This window comes from Salmo salar, chromosome ssa14, assembly GCF_905237065.1.
Source record: "Salmo salar chromosome ssa14, Ssal_v3.1, whole genome shotgun sequence".
Classification (NCBI taxonomy): Eukaryota; Metazoa; Chordata; class Actinopteri; order Salmoniformes; family Salmonidae; genus Salmo; species Salmo salar.
The window spans coordinates 96,498,125-96,519,402 of record NC_059455.1 but is presented as its reverse complement, the minus strand read 5'-3'; the positions used below and the strand labels follow the sequence as shown (position 1 = coordinate 96,519,402).

The 21,278-nt window shown below is 44.5% G+C and overlaps 1 protein-coding gene across 1 annotated transcript in view; it reads right to left on the bottom strand.

Moving 5' to 3' along the window:
- Positions 1-8,042: 8,042 nt before the first annotated feature.
- Positions 8,043-21,278, bottom strand: part of LOC106589103 (FH1/FH2 domain-containing protein 3) — a 119,416-nt gene continuing 106,180 nt past the window's right edge. The window contains exons 23-28 of the mRNA XM_045693719.1: positions 20,496-20,686; positions 18,788-18,992; positions 15,780-15,803; positions 15,258-15,486; positions 12,262-12,435; positions 8,043-11,872 (exon numbers count right to left, since the gene is read on the bottom strand). Coding sequence (XP_045549675.1) covers positions 11,790-11,872; positions 12,262-12,435; positions 15,258-15,486; positions 15,780-15,803; positions 18,788-18,992; positions 20,496-20,686 — 906 coding nt within the window. The 3' untranslated portion in view covers positions 8,043-11,789. The remainder of the gene's footprint in view (positions 11,873-12,261; positions 12,436-15,257; positions 15,487-15,779; positions 15,804-18,787; positions 18,993-20,495; positions 20,687-21,278) is intronic.

Here is a 21,278-nt window from a genome sequence, read left to right as displayed (position 1 = left end):
GGTTCAATATGAACACGCCTTGGTTTGTAACGTGTGCAGAATCAACACAGGAAGTCATTCAGTATGCGGATCGTTCTCTATCTTTCTTTTATCCACGGCGCCATCTGCTGAAAAAATAGGTTCACAACCAAATTCCCTTTAGATATGTATTTATCTCCTCTGTTTAACCAGCAACAAGCCTAACTCAACCTCTCCTTGCAATAAAAATAAAAAATAAATGCTGATCTCGCCTTGGAATGAAATAAGCAATACAACAATGACACATCGAAAATCACTGTGTATCTATCATTAACAAAGCATATCAGTCACCTTCAATGTACGAGTCATGACAGTCCAGTTCTACTGGTCTTCTATCAACACATGAATATCGCATAGTCATGTAGGCTACAGCATAAAGGAAGTCATATCAAATTGTATTTGTCACATGCGCCGAATACAACAGGTGTAGACTTTACCGTGAAACGCTTAGTTACAGTACGTGCTCTTTCCAAACAATGCAGAGTTAACAAGTAAGAAATAGAAAAAAGGAAATTGTACGCATTAGAATCGAATAGCCCCCGGCAATATGCAACTTTTCATGGAAGTTAGGAACCAATATACAGTGAGGGGAAAAAGTATTTGATCCCCTGCTGATTTTGTACGTTTGCCCACTGACAAAGAAATGATCAGTCTATAATTTTAATGGTAGGTTTATTTGAACACTGAGAGACAGAATAACAACAAAAAAATCCAGAAAAACGCATGTCAAAAATGTTAGAAAATGATTTGCATTTTAATGAGGGAAATAAGTATTTGACCCCCTCTCAATCAGAAAGATTTCTGGCTCCCAGGTGTCTTTTATACAGGTAATGAGCTGAGATTAGGAGCACACTCTTAAAGGGAGTGCTCCTAATCTCAGCTAGTTACCTGTATAAAAGACACCTGTCCACAGAAGCAATCAATCAATCAGATTCCAAACTCTCCACCATGGCCAAGACCAAAGAGCTCTCCAAGGATGTCAGGGACAAGATTGTAGACCTACACAAGGCTGGAATGGGCTACAAGACCATCGCCAAGCAGCTTGGTGAGAAGGTGACAACAGTTGGTGCGATTATTTGCAAATGGAAGAAACACAAAAGAACTGTCAATCTCCCTCGGCCTGGGGCTCCATGCAAGATCTCACCTCGTGGAGTTGCAATGATCATAAGAACGGTGAGGAATCAGCCCAGAACTACACGGGAGGATCTTGCCAATGATCTCAAGGCAGCTGGGACCATAGTCACCAAGAAAACAATTGGTAACCCACTACGCTGTGAAGGACTGAAATCCTGCAGCGCCCGCAAGGTCCCCCTGCTCAAGAAAGCACATATACATGCCCGTCTGAAGTTTTCCAATGAACATCTGAATGATTTAGAGGACAACTGGGTGAAAGTGTTGTGGTCAGATGAGACCAAAATGGAGCTCTTTGGCATCAACTCAACTCGCCGTGTTTGGAGGAGGAGGAATGCTGCCTATGACCCCAAGGACACCATCCCCACCATCACACATGGAGGTGGAAACATTATGCTTTGGGGGTGTTTTTCTGCTAAGGGGACAGGACAACTTCACCGTATCAAAGGGATGGGTTTTTCCTGTTTCCGGTCACAACTTGCAGACTTGTTTACGCTGCTGTGCGTTTTTGTTGCCGATCTTACTTTGATACCTGACGGTTTTTTACTTTTTCATTACCGTATATTTTTACTTTTTCCCTCACTCAACTTTTTTCATTCAACTTTTTCACCCCGGAGGTTTTATCTGGACATGGTTCGTCAGGACTTCAAACAGCCGAAGCTAAGTAACATTAACATGATGCCTTCTAATTGCAGTCGTTGTACTTATAATATACAGGAGAACGATCGCCTTACGGCAAGGATAGCTGTGCTGCAAGCCCAGCTTCAGACGCAATCGTTAGGCAAGGGTAATTTCAGTGTAGGAAAGGATGAAACAGCGTCTGTGCCACCAGTAAGTACAGATAGTAACGTTAGTATAAACCCCTCGCACGGTCCCCGCAGCCGGACATCTTTCTCATGGCTTCTGGAGGGAAACGCTGTAGGAATGCTCAACCGGTGTCGCTTATTCAGCCGACAGAAACTTTCAACCGGTTCTCCCCATTAAGCGAGTCGGAGTCGGAGGCCGAGACTTCTCTGGTCTCTACTCCTCCCGTTGTGGGGTCTGAGACGCCGACGGCTCCCACCATTAGCTCTGACAAATTGAAAACCCTAGTCATTGGCGACTCCATTACCCGCAGTATTAGACTTAAAACTAATCATCCAGCGATCATACACTGTTTACCAGGGGGCAGGGCTACCGACGTTAAGGCTAATCTAAAGACGGTGCTGGCTAAAGCTAAAACTGGCGAGTGTAGAGAGTATAGAGATATTGTTATCCACGTCGGCACCAACGATGTTAGGATGAAACAGTCAGAGGTCACCAAGCGCAACATAGCTTCAGCGTGTAAATCAGCTAGAAAGATGTGTCGGCATCGATTAATTGTCTCTGGCCCCCTCCCAGTTAGGGGGAGTGATGAGCTCTACAGCAGAGTCTCACAACTCAATCGCTGGTTGAAAACTGTTTTCTGCCCCTCCCAAAAGATAGAATTTGTAGATAATTGGCCCTCTTTCTGGGACTCACCCACAAACAGGACCAAGCCTGGCCTGTTGAGGAGTGACGGACTCCATCCTAGCTGGAGGGGTGCTCTCATCTTATCTACGAACATAGACAGGGCTCTAACTCCTCTAGCTCCACAATGAAATAGGGTGCAGGCCAGGCAGCAGGCTGTTAGCCAGCCTGCCAGCTTAGTGGAGTCTGCCACTAGCACAGTCAGTGTAGTCAGCTCAGCTTTCCCCATTGAGACCGTGTCTGTGCCTCGATCTAGGTTGGGCAAAATTAAAAATGGCGGTGTTCGCTTTAGCAATCTCACTAGTATAAAGACCTCCTCCATTCCTGCCATTATTGAAAGAGATTGTGATACCTCACATCTCAAAATTGGGTTACTTAATGTTAGATCCCTCACTTCCAAGGCAGTTATAGTCAATGAACTAATCACTGATAATAATCTTGATGTGATTGGCCTGACTGAAACATGGCTTAAGCCTGATGAATTTACTGTGTTAAATGAGGCCTCACCCCCAGGTTACACTAGTGACCATACCCCCGTGCATCCGGCAAAGGCGGAGGTGTTGCTAACATTTACGATAGCAAATTTCAATTTACAAAAAAAAAACAACAATGACGTTTTCGTCTTTTGAGCTTCTAGTCATGAAATCTATGCAGCCTACTCACTCACTTTTTATAGCTACTGTTTATAGGCCTCCTGGGCCATATGCAGTGTTCCTCACTGAGTTCCCTGAATTCCTATCGGATCTTGTAGTCATAGCAGATAATATTCTAATTTTTGGTGACTTTAACATTCACATGGAAAAGTCCACAGACCCACTCCAAAAGGCTTTCGGAGCCATCATCGACTCAGTGGGTTTTGTCCAACATGTCTCTGGACCTACTCACTGCCACAGTCATACTCTGGACCTAGTTTTGTCCCATGGAATAAATGTTGTGGATCTAAATGTTTTTCCTCATAATCCTGGACTATCGGACCACCATTTTATTACGTTTGCAATTGCAACAAATAATTTGCTCAGACCCCAACCAAGGAGCATTAAAAGTCGTGCTATAAATTCTCAGACAACCCAAAGATTCCTTGATGCCCTTCCAGACTGCCTCTGCCTACCCAAGGACGTCAGAGGACAAAAATCAGTTAACCACCTAACCGAGGAACTCAATTTAACCTTGCGCAATACCCTAGATGCAGTTGCACCCCTAAAAACTAAAAACATCTGTCATAAGAAACTAGCTCCCTGGTATACAGAAAATACACGAGCTCTGAAGCAAGCTTCCAGAAAATTGGAACGGAAATGGCGCCACACCAAACTGGAAGTCTTCCGACTAGCTTGGAAAGACAGTACCGTGCAGTATCGAAGAGCCCTTACTGCTGCTCGATCATCCTATTTTTCCAACTTAATTGAGGAAAATAAGAACAATCCGAAATTTCTTTTTGATACTGTCGCAAAGCTAACTAAAAAGCAGCCTTCGCAAATGGAGGATGGCTTTCACTTCAGCAGTAATACATTTATGAACTTCTTTGAGGAAAAGATCATGATCATTAGAAAGCAAATTACAGACTCCTCTTTAAATCTGGGTATTCCTCCAAAGCTCCATTGTCCTGAGTCTGCACAACTCTGCCAGGACCTAGGATCAAGGGAGATACTAAAGTGTTTTAGTACTATATCTCTTGACGCAATGATGAAAATAATCATGGCCTCCAAACCCTCAAGCTGCATACTGGACCCTATTCCAACTAAACTACTGAAAGAGCTGCTTCCTGTGCTTGGCCCTCCTATGTTGAACATAATAAACGGCTCTCTATCCACCGGATGTGTACCAAGCTCACTAAAAGTGGCAGTAATAAAGCCTCTCTTGAAAAAGCCGAATCTTGATCCAGAAATTATAAAAAACTATCGGCCTATATCGAATCTTCCATTCCTCTCCAAAATTTTAGAAAAAGCTGTTGCACAGCAACTGACTGCCTTCCTGAAGACAAACAATGTATACGAAACGCTTCAGTCTGGTTTTAGACCCCATCATAGCACTGAGACTGCACTTGTGAAGGTGGTAAATGACCTTTTAATGACGTCAGACCGAGGCTCTGCATCTGTCCTCGTGCTCCTAGATCTTAGTGCCGCTTTTGATACCATCGATCACCACATTCTTTTGGAGAGATTGGAAACCCAAATTGGTCTACATGGACAAGTTCTGGCCTGGTTTAGATCTTATCTGTCGGAAAGATATCAGTTTGTCTCTGTGAATGGTTTGTCCTCTGACAAATCAATTGTAAATTTCGGTGTTCCTCAAGGTTCCGTTTTAGGACCACTATTGTTTTCACTATATATTTTACCTCTTGGGGATGTCATTCGAAAACATAATGTTAAATTTCACTGCTATGCAGACGACACACAGCTGTACATTTCAATGAAACATGGTGAAGCCCCAAAATTGCCCTCGCTAGAAGCCTGTGTTTCAGACATAAAGAAGTGGATGGCTGCAAACTTTCTACTTTTAAACTCGGACAAAACAGAGATGCTTGTTCTAGGTCCCAAGAAACAAAGAGATCTTCTGTTGAATCTGACAATTAATCTGGATGGTTGTACAGTCGTCTCAAATAAAACTGTGAAGGACCTCGGCGTTACTCTGGACCCTGATCTCTCTTTTTGAAGAACATATCAAGACTGTTTCAAGGACAGCTTTTTTCCATCTACGTAACATTGCAAAAATCAGAAATTTTCTGTCCAAAAATGACGCAGAAAAATTAATCCATGCTTTTGTTACTTCTAGGCTGGACTACTGCAATGCTCTACTTTCCGGCTACCCGGATAAAGCACTAAATAAACTTCAGTTAGTGCTAAATACGGCTGCTAGAATCCTGACTAGAACCAAAAAATTTGATCATATTACTCCAGTGTTAGCCTCCCTACACTGGCTTCCTGTTAAGGCAAGGGCTGATTTCAAGGTTTTACTGCTAACCTACAAAGCATTACATGGGCTTGCTCCTACCTATCTTTCCGATTTGGTCCTGCCGTACATACCTACACGTACGCTACGGTCACAAGACGCAGGCCTCCTAATTGTCCCTAGAATTTCTAAGCAAACGGCTGGAGGTAGGGCTTTCTCCTATAGAGCTCCATTTTTATGGAATGGTCTGCCTACCAATGTGAGAGACGCAGACTCAGTCTCAACCTTTAAGTCTTTACTGAAGACTTATCTCTTCAGTAGGTCCTATGATTAAGTATAGTCTGGCCCAGGAGTGTGAAGGTGAACGGAAAGGCTGGAGCAACGAACCGCCCTTGCTGTCTCTGCCTTGCCGGTTCCCCTCTTTCCACTGGGATTCTCTGCCTCTAACCCTTTTACAGAGGCTGAGTCACTGGCCTACTGGTGTTCTTCCATGCCGTCCATGGGAGCGGTGCGTCACTTGAGTGGGTTGAGTCACTGACGTGGTCTTCCTGTCTGGGTTGGCGCCCCCCTTGGGTTGTGCCATGGCGGAGATCGTTGTGGGCTATACTCGGCCTTGTCTTAGGACGGTAAGTTGGTGGTTGGAGACATCCCTCTAGTGGTGTGGGGCTGTGCTTTGGCAAAGTGGGTGGGGTTATATCCTGCCTGTTTGGCCCTGTCCGGGGTATCATCGGATGGGGCCACAGTGTCTTCTGATCCCTCCTGTCTCAGCCTCCAGTATTTATGCTGCAGTAGTTTATGTGTCGGGGGCTAGGGTCAGTCTGTTACATCTGGAGTATTTCTCTTGTCTTATCCGGTGTCCTGTGTGTATTTAAATATGCTCTCTCTAATTCTCTCTTTCTCTCTTTCTGTCTTTCTCTCGGAGGACCTGAGCCCTAGGACCATGCCTCAGGACTACCTGGTATGATGACTCCTTGCTGTCCCCAGTCCACCTGGCCGTGCTGCTGCTCCAGTTTCAACTGTTCTGCCTGCGGCTATGGAACCCTGACCTGTTCACCGGACGTGCTTGTTGCACCCTCGACAACTACTATGATTATTATTATTTGACCATGCTGGTCATTTATGAACATTTTAACATTTTAACATTTTGACCATGTTCTGTTATAATATCCACCCTGCACAGCCAGAAGAGGACTGGCCACCCCTCATAGCCTGGTTCCTCTCTAGGTTTCTTCCTAGGTTTTTGGCCTTTCTAGGGAGTTTTTCCTAGGGAGTTTTTCCTAGCCACCGTGCTTCTTTCACATGCTTTGCTTGCTGTTTGGGGTTTTAGGCTGGGTTTCTGTACAGCACTTTGAGAATATCAGCTGATGTACGAAGGGCTATATAAAAATAAATTTGATTTGATTTGATTTGATGGACGGGGCCATGTACCGTCAAATCTTGGGTGAGAACCTCCTTTCCTCAGCCAGGGCATTGAAAATGGGTCGTGGATGGGTATTCCAGCATGACAATGACCCAAGACACACGGCCAAGGCAACAAAGGAGTGGCTCAAGAAGAAGCACATTAAGGTCCTGGAGTGGCCTAGCCAGTCTCCAGACCTTAATCCCATAGAAAATCTGTGGAGGGAGCTGAAGGTTCGAGTTGCCAAACGTCAGCCTCGAAACCTTAATGACTTGGAGAAGATCTGCAAAGAGGAGTAGGACAAAATCCCTCCTGATGTGTGCAAACCTGGTGGCCAACTACAAGAAACGTCTGACCTCTGTGATTGCCAACAAGGGTTTTTGCCACCCAATCCAACTACCTCATCCCCATACTGTTATTTATTTTGCTCCTTTGCACCCCAGTATCTCTACTTGCACATTCATCTTCTGCACATCTACCATTCCAGTGTTTAATTGCTATATTGTAATTATTTCACCACCATGGCCTATTTATTGCCTTGCCTCTGTTATCTTACCTCATTTGCACACACTGTATATAGACTTTTCTACTATATTATTGACTGTATGTTTTGTTTATTCCATGTGTAACTCTGTGTTGTTGTTTGTGTCGAACTGCTTTGCTTTATTCTTGGCCAGGTCGCAGTTGTAAATGAGAACTTGTTCTCAACTAGCCTACCTGGTTAAATAAAGGTTAAATATATAGTTTTTTTAAAATCAGTATAGATAATAAACAGAGTAGCAGCATTGTATGTGAAGTGTTGAAGTGTGTTTTGTGTGTGTAGGTGTGTATAGGTTTGTGTAGGTGTGTGTATGTGTGTAGGTAGGTGTTTGTAGGTTTGTGTAGGTGTGTGTGTAGGTAGGTGTGTGTATAGGTGTGTGTGTATAAGTGTGTGTATGTGTGTATAGGTGTGTGTGGGTATATGTTGTGTAATTTGTTAGATATTACTGCACTGTAGGAGCTGGAAGCACACAGTTCACCGTTTACATGAACTTAAATATTCTCACATATCCCCAAATCAAAGGCCATTTCATGTAACCACCACAGAACCAAGCACAAATAACTCACAGAATAGCTCTTCTTTGTCTCTCAGGCTATAGAACACCGTTCTACAGATTTTATTACAATATAATACGAACATAAAAACACACTAAAACATCAAATGAGCCCAACGCAGATGGCAGTAACATCTATACAGATTGCTTTGCATTTTCATTTTCCTTCAAAATACTTTACATTTCAACTTATTTTTTAAAAAATGTTGTTCTTATAATTTATAAACAGTTTTCTCTGAAACGTTGTCTGATATTCCTTTATTTTTATTTTTTTAATTATAATTCTATTTTCTTCTTGTTGAGAAACAACGGGTATAAATTAAACAATAATCCATTTAAGTAAAAACAAATTTGTTAAAACGAAGAAGGAAAAAAAAAACGTAGTACAACATCAATGAAAACTCTCATGAGATTTATTTTCAACTCGACCAATAAGAAACAATACAACACAGTGACAGTTCAGATGGGCGTGGTCTAGGTGGAGGCTAGTACTCTCTGTACTATAATATGGCCAGTCTGGTTTTTTTTTTTTTTCCCCCCTGTCAATGTAACCGGTAAAAAACTCTGGAGCAAAAGGTATGAACGGAGAGAGAAAGTTGATGAGAAATATGTCAGAAAAAAAAAGATACTGTAGGATATCTGTAAAACAACAAAAAAGACACACCAAACACACACATCTAATGAATGAGATATTCTGATCTGATGCATGACACATGTAAATCACGAGTTTCTCACTAAAAACGATGAGAAGAAAATACTCTAAGCCAGCAACATACATCACCCTGGATCCCACTGCAGGTTTGCCTCTGGAGTGAAGCAGGGTTGGTCCTAATCGGTCCCTGGATGGGAGAGCAGATGCTGCTGGAAGTGGTGTTGGAGGGCCAGTAGGAGGCACTCTTTCCTCTGATCTAAAAAAAATATCACAGGGCTGTGATTGGGGATATTGCCCTGTGTAGGGTGCCGTTTTTCGGATGGGATGTTATACGGGTGTCCTGACTCTCTGTGGTCACTAAAGTTCCCATGGCACTTATCCTAAGAGTAGGGGTGTTAACCCCTGGTGTCCTGGATAAATTCCTCATACCATTATGGCCACCTAATCCTCCACAGCTTCCAATTGGCTCATTCCTCTTTCTTGTAACTATTCCCCCGGTTGTTGCTGTAAATGTGTTACCTGGTAAAATGATTGAGAAGCTTATTGTGACAGTTGTTGTCCCTTAGACTACAAAAGCAGTGTGTGTAATTATTGAATCGTGATGGTCAGCCTTTAGAATTCCTGCTCCAATGCTGTTGTTGTCAAAAGGTCATGACCCCATTCTTTACTGTGAGAGGAAATGAGTGAAACTTGATTCTGTCTTTAAACCCTAAAGCTTGAATAAAAAGTTATAGTCCTACTGTAGGTAGATAGAAACGCAGTAAGTTATAGTCCTACTGTAGGTAGGTAGAAACGCAGTAAGTTATAGTCCTACTGTAGGTAGGTAGAAACGCAGTAAGTTATAGTCCTACTGTAGTTAGGTAGAAACGCAGTAAGTTATAGTCCTACTGTAGGTAGGTAGAAACGCAGTAAGTTATAGTCCTGCTGTAGGTAGGTAAAAACGCAGTAAGTTATAGTTCTGCTGTAGGTAGGTAGAAACGCAGTAGGTTATAGTCCTGCTGTAGGTAGGTAGAAACGCAGTAAGTTATAGTCCTGCTGTAGGTAGGTAGAAACGCAGTAAGTTATAGTCCTGCTGTAGGTAGGTAGAAACGCAGTAAGTTATAGTCCTGCTGTAGGTAGGTAGAAACGCAGTAACTTAAGGTCCTACTGTAGGTAGGTAGAAACGCAGTAAGTTATAGTCCTGCTGTAGGTAGGTAGAAACGCAGTAAGTTATAGTCCTGCTGTAGGTAGGTAGAAACGCAGTAAGTAATAGTCCTGCTGTAGGTAGGTAGAAACGCAGTAAGTTATAGTCCTACTGGAGGTAGGTAGAAACGCAGTAAGTTATAGTCCGGCTGTAGGTAGGTACAAACGCAGTAAGTTATAGTCCTGCTGTAGGTAGGTAGAAACGCAGTAAGTTATAGTCCTACTGTAGGTAGGTAGAAACGCAGTAAGTTATAGTCCTGCTGTAGGTAGGTAGAAACGCAGTAAGTTATAGTCCTGCTGTAGGTAGGTAGAAACGCAGTAAGTTATAGTCCTGCTGTAGGTAGGTAGAAACGCAGTAAGTTATAGTCCTGCTGTAGGTAGGTAGAAACGCAGTAAGTTATAGTCCTGCTGTAGGTAGGTAGAAACGCAGTAAGTTAAGGTCCTACTGTAGGTAGGTAGAAACGCAGTAAGTTATAGTCCTACTGTAGGTAGGTAGAAACGCAGTAAGTTATAGTCCTGCTGTAGGTAGGTAGAAACGCAGTAAGTTATAGTCCTGCTGTAGGTAGGTAGAAACGCAGTAAGTTATAGTCCTACTGGAGGTAGGTAGAAACGCAGTAAGTTATAGTCCGGCTGTAGGTAGGTACAAACGCAGTAAGTTATAGTCCTGCTGTAGGTAGGTAGAAACGCAGTAAGTTATAGTCCTGCTGTAGGTAGGTAGAAACGCAGTAAGTTATAGTCCTGCTGTAGGTAGGTAGAAACGCAGTAAGTAATAGTCCTACTGTAGGTAGGTAGAAACGCAGTAAGTTATAGTCCTACAGTAGGTAGGTAGAAACGCAGTAAGTTATAGTCCTGCTGTAGGTAGGTAAAAACGCAGTAAGTTATAGTCCTACTGTAGGTAGGTAGAAACGCAGTAAGTTATAGTCCTACTGTAGGTAGGTAAAAACGCAGTAAGTTATAGTCCTACTGTAGGTAGGTAGAAACGCAGTAAGTTATAGTCCTGCTGTAGGTAGGTAGAAACGCAGTAAGTTATAGTCCTACTGTAGGTAGGTAGAAACGCAGTAAGTTATAGTCCTACTGTAGGTAGGTAGAAACGCAGTAAGTTATAGTCCTACTGTAGGTAGGTAGAAACGCAGTAAGTTATAGTCCTACTGTAGGTAGGTAAAAACGCAGTAAGTTATAGTCCTACTGTAGGTAGGTAGAAACGCAGTAAGTTATAGTCCTGCTGTAGGTAGGTAGAAACGCAGTAAGTTATAGTCCTACTGTAGGTAGGTAGAAACGCAGTAAGTTATAGTCCTACTGTAGGTAGGTAGAAACGCAGTAAGTTATAGTCCTACTGTAGGTAGGTAGAAACGCAGTAAGTTATAGTCCTACTGTAGGTAGGTAGAAACGCAGTAAGTTATAGTCCTGCTGTAGGTAGGTAGAAACGCAGTAAGTTATAGTCCTGCTGTAGGTAGGTAGAAACGCAGTAAGTTATAGTCCTGCTGTAGGTAGGTAGAAACGCAGCAAGCAACAAATATTCTCCCTTTTGTTTCTTTCATATCTATATGCTGTAACAGTTAAATAAACGACAAATATAAATTATAATCAAAGTGATGAATCAAGCCATGAGGCATATTGAAGATGACACATTTTGAGATTCGTTCTCGATTTATTCTCATTAAAACCACCTTCCTCTTTTTCCACAAAATACATTTCACTCTCCCTTGTCTCAATTTTTTTTCTCCTTCATTCCTTGAGGGGCTTCAACAAAGACGCCATTATAAACCACAGACACATGAAGCTAACGCGTGATTCGCCTCCGGTACAACAGAAGCTGCTAACAAGGCTACCGATTGGCTGACAGGGTGTTCTGGGGGGCGGGGCGGGGCGAGGTGAAGGCAGAAGCGTGACATGGGGTCACGAAGGCGTTCCAGGGTGCGTTTCCATGGGGGCGATGATGTCACATTGGCATTCCGGAGGCGTCGGCGAATCCAAGGAGTAGAGCTTCGTCTGGAGTCAGACCGCTTTTTAGAGTCCGCCTCACTACACACACACACACACACACACACACACACACACACACACACACACACACACACACACACACATACACACATACACACATACACAGAGAGAGAGAAAGGCATCTTGCGTGTTCACTGGTCTGCTTATCTTTAAAATCAGTGGTTTTCTCATGACTAAACCTGATTTATGGGTTTTAAACCTGGAAAGTTACAGAGTGAGCAGGCTTTTGTTTCAGCCCAGCACTACACCGTTTTCCAAAACCCAACCCTTGATTAGATTAACCCAGTGTGTTAGAGCTGGGCTGGCGTAAAAAAAGCGTTTTGTCGTGCAGCCGGAGTCTCATGAATGTTTCCTGGTGTGAGTAAGACCAAATGTGATTGGCTGTGAGTGAGTGAGTGAAGACCTACGTGATTTGCGGTTGAATCGTGACCTCCTCCTCTCCCGGGGCACTGCCCTCTGACTTGTGCCCTGAGTGGCTGACCTCACGATGCGATCCGTGATGTCATCAGCCTCATCGTCATCTGACCTCTGAGACTCCACCCCCACCGCTGCGGGCGGCGTCCGTACGTGTTGTACACGACCTGATGGAGAGAGATATTTAACCGAAAGAGGATTAACACAAATAATCAAATCAAATGGTATTTGTCACATGCACCGAATACAACAGGTGTAGACCTTACAGTGAAATGTTTACTGACGAGCCCTTAACCAACAATGCAGTTCAAAAATAATATATGAATAAGAAAAATAAATAAAAGTAACAAGTAATTAAACAGCAGCAGTAAAATAACAATAGCGAGACTATATACAGGGGAGTACCGATACAGAGTCAATGTGGAGGCTATATACAGGGGAGTACCGATACAGAGTCAATGTGGAGGCTATATACAGGGGGTACCGGTACAGAGTCAATGTGGAGGCTATATACAGGGGGTACCGGTACAGAGTCAATGTGGAGGCTATATACAGGGGGTACCGGTACAGAGTCAATGTGGAGGCTATATACAGGGGAGTACCGATACAGAGTCAATGTGGAGGCTATATACAGGGGGGTACCGATACAGAGTCAATGTGGAGGCTATATACAGGGGGTACCGATACAGAGTCAATGTGGAGGCTATATACAGGGGGTACCGATACAGAGTCAATGTGGAGGCTATATACAGGGGGTACCGGTACAGAGTCAATGTGGAGGCTATATACAGGGGAGTACCGATACAGAGTCAATGTGGAGGCTATATACAGGGGGTACCGGTACAGAGTCAATGTGGAGGCTATATACAGGGGAGTACCGATACAGAGTCAATGTGGAGGCTATATACAGGGGGTACCGGTACAGAGTCAATGTGGAGGCTATATACAGGGGGTACCGATACAGAGTCAATGTGGAGGCTATATACAGGGGGTACCGGTACAGAGTCAATGTGGAGGCTATATACAGGGGGTACCAGTACAGAGTCAATGTGGAGGCTATATACAGGGTGTTACGGTACAGAGTCAATGTGGAGACTATATACAGGGGGTACCGGTACAGAGTCAATGTGGAGGCTATATACAGGGGGTACCGGTACAGAGTCAATGTGGAGGCTATATACAGAGGGTACCGGTACAGAGTCAATGTGGAGGCTATATACAGGGGGTACCAGTACAGAGTCAATGTGCGGGGGCACCGGTTAGTTGAGGTAGTATGTACATGTACATTACTGTTCAACTGTTTGGGGTCACTTAGAAATGTCCTTGTTTTTGAAAGAAAACCACATTTTTTGTTGATTTACAATAACATCAAATTGATCAGAAATACAGTGTAGACATTGTTAATGTTGTAAATGACTATTGCAGCTGGAAACGGCTGATTTTTTAATGGAATATCTACATTGGCCCATTATCAGCAACCATCACTCCTGTGTTCCAATGGCACATTGTGTTACCTAATGCAGGTTTATCATTTTAAAAGGCTAATTGATCATTAGAAAATCCTATTGCAATTATGTTAACACAGCTGAAAACTGTTGTTCTTATTAAAGAAGCAATAAAACTGGCCTTCTTTAGACTAGTTGAGTATCTGGAGCATCAGCATTTGTGGGTTTGATTACAGGCTCAAAATGGCCAGAAACAAAGACCTTTCTTCTGAAACTCGTCAGTCCATTCTTGTTCTGAGAAATGAAGGCTATTCCATGCAAGAAATAGCCAAGAAACTGAAGATCTTGTACAACGCTGTGTACTACTCCCTTCCCAGAACAGCGCAAACTGGCTCTAACCAGAATAGATAGAGGAGTGGGAGGCCCCGGTGCACAACTGAGCAAGAGGACAAGTACATTAGAGTGTCTAGTTTGAGAAACAGACGCCTCACAAGTCCTCAACTGGCAGCTTCATTAAATAGTACCCGCAAAACACCAGGTGTTTAGTCCCAGGGTCCTTAGCTTATTGATGAGCTTTGAGGGCACTATGGTGTTAAACGCTGAGCTGTAGTCCAGGTGAGAAAGGGCAGTGAGGAGTGCATCATCTGTGGATATGTTAGGAAGGTATGCAAAGTGGAGTGAGTCTAGGGTTTCTGGGATAATGGTGTTGACCTGAGCCATGACCAGCCTTTCAAAGCATTTCATGGCTACAGTCGTGATGATGTGCTACGGGTCGGCAGTCATTTAGGCAGCTTAGTGTTCTTGGGCACAGGGACTATGGTGGTCTGCTTGAAACATGTTGGTATTACAGACTCAGACAGGGAGAGGTAGAAAATGTCAGTGAAGACACTTGTCAGTTGGTTAGAACATGCTCACAGTACACGTCCTGATAATCCGTCTGGCCCTGCGGCCTTGTGAATGTTGACCTGTTTAAAGGTCTTACTCACATCGGCTGCGGAGAGCAGGATCACACAGTCTTCCTGGAACAGCTGGTGCTCTCATGCATGTTTCAGTGTTATTTACCTCGAAGCGACCATAGAAGTTATTTAGCTTGTCTGGTAGGCTCGTGTCACTGGGCAGCTCTTGGCTGTGCTTCCCATTGTAGTCTGTAACAGTTTGCAAGCCCTGCCACATCCGACGAGCGTCAGAGCTGGTGTAGTATGATTCAATCTTAGTCTTGTATTGGCGTTTTTCCTGTTTGATGGTTCGTCGGAGGGCATAGCAGGATTTCTTATAAGCTTCCGGGTTAGAGTCCCGCTCCTTGAAAGCGGCAGCTCTACCCTTTAGCTCAGTGCGGATGTTGCCTATAATCCATGGCTTCTGGTTGGGGTATGTACGTACGGTCACTGTGGGGACGACGTCATCGATGCACTTATTGGTGAAGCCAATAACTGATGTGGTGTACTCCTCAATGCCATCAGAGGAATCACAGAACATGTTCCAGTCTGTGCTAGAAAAACAGTCCCGTAGCTTAGCATCTGCTTCATCGGACCATGTGTACCTGCCTGTGTGTGTGTGATCTCCCTCACCCCCTCGGCCTGGACGTGACCTGGTACGTGTGCGTAGCCTCGGCACCCCTGATGTCTCTCTGTCGCCGCCCTGCAGGCTGGTCTTCAGTACTGCCTTCATGAACTCATGCTCTGCAGCATCCTCAGCATGGCCTAAACCCTGAGGCTGCAAGCTCTCCACCACGCCACCAGGGGCACTGCTGCTGCTAACATACTGCCCTGCAGACTGGGGTGAGAGAGAGAGAGAGACAGCGAGACAGAGAGACGGAGACAAGCTGTTAGAATCCACACATAAAGAAATAAATTGTCACACAATTGTTATTTTTTTTGTATGAAACCTCTCAAACAGAGTCAAAATAGCTTCACAGGTGTTGCTTGGCAACAATGGACAACAGTAAATCCAACCAATCAGTGTTAGATGACTACAACACACAGACCAATGAGAGGCAATAATAGAAAGGGGGGGGGGCAGTGAAGGGAGTGTCATGACAGTGGACACACTTAAACAGACTGTGATACCTCCATTTCCTCCTCTTCATCAGGCTACGGGGGGGGAGAGCGAAGAAGAAGAGATTAGAAAAGATAGAGAGAGCGAGAACGAGAGGAGAGAAGAATAAGCGGAGGACTAAAAGAATATGTTCAGAAATGACCCTTTTGGATTTACACTGACAGTAACCTTTAACCTTTCAAATGTAGGGTTCGATTCACACACAAATCAAATCAAATGTATTTATAAAGCACTTCTTACATCAGCTGATGCTTCAAAGTGCTGTACGGAAACCCAGCCTAAAACACACACACACACACACACACACACACACACACACACACACACACACACACACACACACACACACACACACACACACACACACACACACACACACACACACACACACCCTCTATAAACGTTTATACTATAAATATACTTTGATGAAAATTAGAGAGGAAGTCTTAACACTTATGATGTCATATATACATACATACATACATACATACATACATACATACATACATACATACATACATACATACATACATACACACACACACATATATATATATATATACTGCTCAAAAAAATAAAGGGAACACTTAAACAACACATCCTAGATCTGAATGAAAGAAATAATCTTATTAATACTTTTTTCTTTACATAGTTGACAAAATCACACAAAAATAATCAATGGAAATCCAATTTATCAACCCATGGAGGTCTGGATTTGGAATCACACTCAAAATTAAAGTGGAAAACCACACTACAGGCTGATCCAACTTTGATGTAATGTCCTTAAAACAAGTCAAAATGAGGCTCAGTAGTGTGTGTGGCCTTCACGTGCCTGTATGACCTCCCTACAACGCCTGGGCATGCTCCTGATGAGGTGGCGGATGGTCTCCTGAGGGATCTCCTCCCAGACCTGGACTAAAGCATCCGCCAACTCCTGGACAGTCTGTGGTGCAACGTGGCGTTGGTGGATGGAGCGAGACATGATGTCCCAGATGTGCTCAATTGGATTCAGGTCTGGGGAACGGGCGGGCCAGTCCATAGCATCAATGCCTTCCTCTTGCAGGAACTGCTAACACACTCCAGCCACATGAGGTCTAGCATTGTCTTGCATTAGGAGGAACCCAGGGCCAACCGCACCAGCATATGGTCTCACAAGGGGTCTGAGGATCTCATCTCGGTACCTAATGGCAGTCAGGCTACCTCTGGCGAGCACATGGAGGGCTGTGCGGCCCCCCAAAGAAATGCCACCCCACACCATGACTGACCCACCGCCAAACCGGTCATGCTGGAGGATGTTGCAGGCAGCAGAACGTTCTCCACTGCGTCTCCAGACTCTGTCACGTCTGTCACGTGCTCAGTGTGAACCTGCTTTCATCTGTGAAGAGCACAGGGCGCCAGTGGCGAATTTGCCAATCTTGGTGTTCTCTGGCAATTGCCAAACGTCCTGCACGGTGTTGGGCTGTAAGCACAACCCCCACCTGTGGACGTCGGGCCCTCATACCACCCTCATGGAGTCTGTTTCTGACCGTTTGAGCAGACACATGCACATTTGTGGCCTGCTGGAGGTCATTTTGCAGGGCTCTGGCAGTACTTCTCCTGCTCCTCCTTGCACAAAGGCGGAGGTAGCGGTCCTGTTGCCCTCCTACGGCCTCCTCCACGTCTCCTGATGTACTGGCCTGTCTCCTGGTAGCGCTTCCATGCTCTGGACACTACGCTGACACACACAGCAAACCTTCTTGCCACAGCTCGCATTGATGTGCCATCCTGGATGAGCTGCACTACCTGAGCCACTTGTGTGGGTTGTAGACTCCGTCTCATGCTACCACTAGAGTGAAAGCACCGCCAGCATTCAAAAGTGACCAAAACATCGGCCAGGAAGCATAGGAACTGAGAAGTGGTCTGTGGTCCCCACCTGCAGAACCACTCCTTTATTGGGGGTGTCTTGCTAATTGCCTATAATTTCCACCTGTTGTCTATTCCAATCTGCACAACAGCATGTGAAATTTATTGTCAATCAGTGTTGGACAGTTTGATTTCACAGAAGTGTGATTGACTTGGAGTAACATTGTGTTGTTTAAGTGTTCCCTTTATTTTTTTTGAGCAGTGTATATATAATGTGTCTATTCTTTCCCCTCTAGTGCTTTAGCTTAACAACTTGCATATTGTATGGCTTTTGTGATTAATAATTGTATTAAAACTCTGTTCTTACTAGTTGTCGTCCCCCAATGTACCCAGGGGCATGCTGTTGGGAGAGTCAATGAGCGTCTTGTGACATCAACATCTACAGATGTTTTTGATAAGGCCGAAAGACCTTTGAGCAGTCTAACATGTGATGCTGGGGCCCCTCTAAAACAAATGTTGTACAGAAATCCTGAGAACTCAAGATCAAGATAGTCCTGGGGGTTATAGTGCACAAGTAGTGTGTGTGTGTGTGTGTGTGTGTGTGTGTGTGTGTGTGTGTGTGTGTGTGTGTGTGTGTGTGTGTGTGTGTGTGTGTGTTGAATGTGTATATATGTATATATGTATCTATGTGTGTGTGTACATGTATGTCTGTGTGTGTTGAATGTGTGTGTGTGTGTGTGTGTGTGTGTTGAATGTGTATATATGTATGTATGTATGTATGTCTGTGTGTGTGTGTACATGTATGTCTGTGTGTGTGTGTGTGTGTTGAATGTGTATATATGTATGTGTGTGTGTGTCTGTGTGTCTGTGTTTGTCTGTGTGTGTGTGTGTGTGTGTGTGTGTGTGTGTGTGTGTGTGTGTGTGTGTGTGTGTGTGCGTGTGTGTGCGTGTGTGTGTGTGTGTGTGTGTGTACATGTTGTGTGTGTGTGTGTGTGTGTGTGTGTGTGTGTGTGTGTGTGTGTGTGTGTGTGTGTGTGTGTGTGTGTGTGTGTGTGTGTATGTGTGTGTGTGTGTGTGTGTGAATGTGTATATGTGTATGTATGTGTGTGTGTGTGTGTGTACATGTTGTGTGTGTGTGTCTGTGTGTGTGTGTGTGTGTGTGTGTGTGTGTACTCACGGGCGCGTTGACGTCCATGATCATCTTGCCGCGGGTCTTGTTGCGTTCGCGGTGGTCGGCTCGTTTCTGTTTCTGCTGCAGGACGCGGTCGCGGCTGGTCCGGTACTCCAGAGCGAACTCACTGAGGATCTTACTGAAACGTTGGACACCGATCTCCCTCACACCGTAGGCTGGGTGGCCCAGGTACAGCAGGAACGCACGGAACCTAAAGGGGAGGGCATGTTAGTTAGTCACCCCCCCCAAAAAAAAAATATTAATGTTTTCAAAGGCATTGGGAATGAGCTCTTTGTTCCACAGCGATGACCCCCCCATTCTGGATGTTGCTAAAATATCAGTAAACACGTGAAAAATGTTTGGATGTAAAAACAACACCCTAGGGGGAGGTCAAACACTTCCAAAAACGTTAACGGTCTTTTTAATGCAATATTTTACCCCCCAAAAATCTTGTTAATTAATTAAGCATGACTAACATTGTCCATCTACTGCTTAGGAAATATAATGTGTAGATATAAGGCCACAGTAGCGTGTGTGTGTGTGTGTGTGTGTGTGTGTGTGTGTGTGTGTGTGTGTGTGTGTGTGTGTGTGTGTGTGTGTGTGTGTGTGTGTGTGTGTGTGTGTGTGTGTGTGTGTGTGTGTGTGTGTGTGTGTGTGTATGTGTGTGTGTGTGTGTGTGTTGAATGTGTATATATGTATGTATGTATGTGTGTGTGTGTGTGTGTGTGTGTGTGTGTGTGTGTGTGTGTGTGTGTGTGTGTGTGTGTGTGTGTGTGTGTGTGTGTGTGTGTGTGTGTGTGTGTGTGTGTGTGTGTGTGTGTGTGTGTCTGTGCATGCCTTTGTTTGTCCCAACAAGATCTCATCGTCTCCATTCATAATTCGACGTATTATGGATGAACATCTATTTTTGAAGCATTAATTCTGCAGCATTATTTCACTGTACTCGTGATATTTAGGCATGAATTCCGTAGGGTTAAGGTTAGGGCTATGGGTTGAGGAAGTATTCTCACGGCTAAAAGCACTGGGAACTGTGGTAGCTCAGCGGCAGGTAGCCTAGTGGTTAGAGTGGAGAGGAGGCAGGTAGCCTAGTGGTTAGAGTGGAGAGGAGGCAGGTAGCCTAGTGGTTAGAGTGGAGAGGCGGCAGGTAGCCTAGTGGTTAGAGTGTAGAGGCGGCAGGTAGCCTAGTGGTTAGAGTGTAGAGGCGGCAGGTAGCCTAGTGGTTAGAGTGGAGAGGCGGCAGGTAGCCTAGTGGTTAGAGTGTAGAGGCGGCAGGTAGCCTAGTGGTTAGAGTGTAGAGGCGGCAGGTAGCCTAGTGGTTAGAGTGGAGAGGCGGCAGGTAGCCTAGTGGTTAGAGCGTTGGGCCACTAACCGAAAGGTTGCTAGATCGAATCCCCGAGCTGACAAGGTAAAAATCTGTCTATCTGCCCCTGAACAAGGCAGTTAACCCACTGTTCCCTGGTAGGCTGTCATTGTAAATACGAATTCGTTCTTAACTGACTTGCCTCGTTAAATAAAGTTTAAATAAAGGATACATATAATAAAAGTGGTCTAAGCAGTGTGCTCCAGCTCCAAGCATCACGAGTTCCCGCCCAGCGCTGGGCAATCGTTTTGTTTTGTGAGCATCGAGCATCATACATCGACCTTCTCAGGGCCTTTTTAAACGTCGTAAATCAACGTCTATTTCTAGTGACCAGGCTGGTCTGTCCGTGTGTACCTGTTGTTGATCCTGCCATGGACTATCTTCAGGATAATGATCCTCTCAGCACAGTCCTTCAGGAAGTCAGACATCTTCTGTTTCAGGGTGGGCTTCATCTCGTGCTTGGCCATCACCTTCAGATGGTCCCATGATGCTTTCCAACGGCGCTCCATCATTGTCAGGTTTTCCTGCAGCTGGTCAAAGTCCACCTGATAAACACAGGGTTAATTAAAATGATCCATCAACCAATCAATCAATAAAACATTCGATCAGTCAGCCAACCGGTCGGTTGGGTGGTCGGTCGGTCAACCAATCAATTCATTAATCAATCAATGAATCAACTACCTAATTAACCCATGAACTAATTAATGGATCAATCAGGCAGGCAATTAATCAATCAACCAAACAAATCACTTAAATCAATGAATAAACCAATGAATAAACAAATTAATCAGTGTGTGCATTCCATACCTTGGCAGAGCGTGTAATAGCTCCTATCTCAGAGTAAAGGTCAGTACTCTGAGAGTAGTTGGTGTGTGTGTGTGTGTGTGTGTGTGTGTGTGTGTGTGTGTCCGTGTCCCATACCTTGGCAGAGCGTGTTGTCCTTGAGTAAGGAGTACTCTGAGAGGAGTTTGGGTGTGTGTGTGTGTGTGTGTGTGTGTGTGTGTGTGTGTGTGTGTGTGTGTGTGTCCGTGTCCCATACCTTGGCAGAGCGTGTGATAGCTCCTATCTCAGAGTAAAGGTCAGTACTCTGAGGGTAGTTGGTGTGTGTGTGTGTGTGTGTGTGTGTGTGTGTGTGTG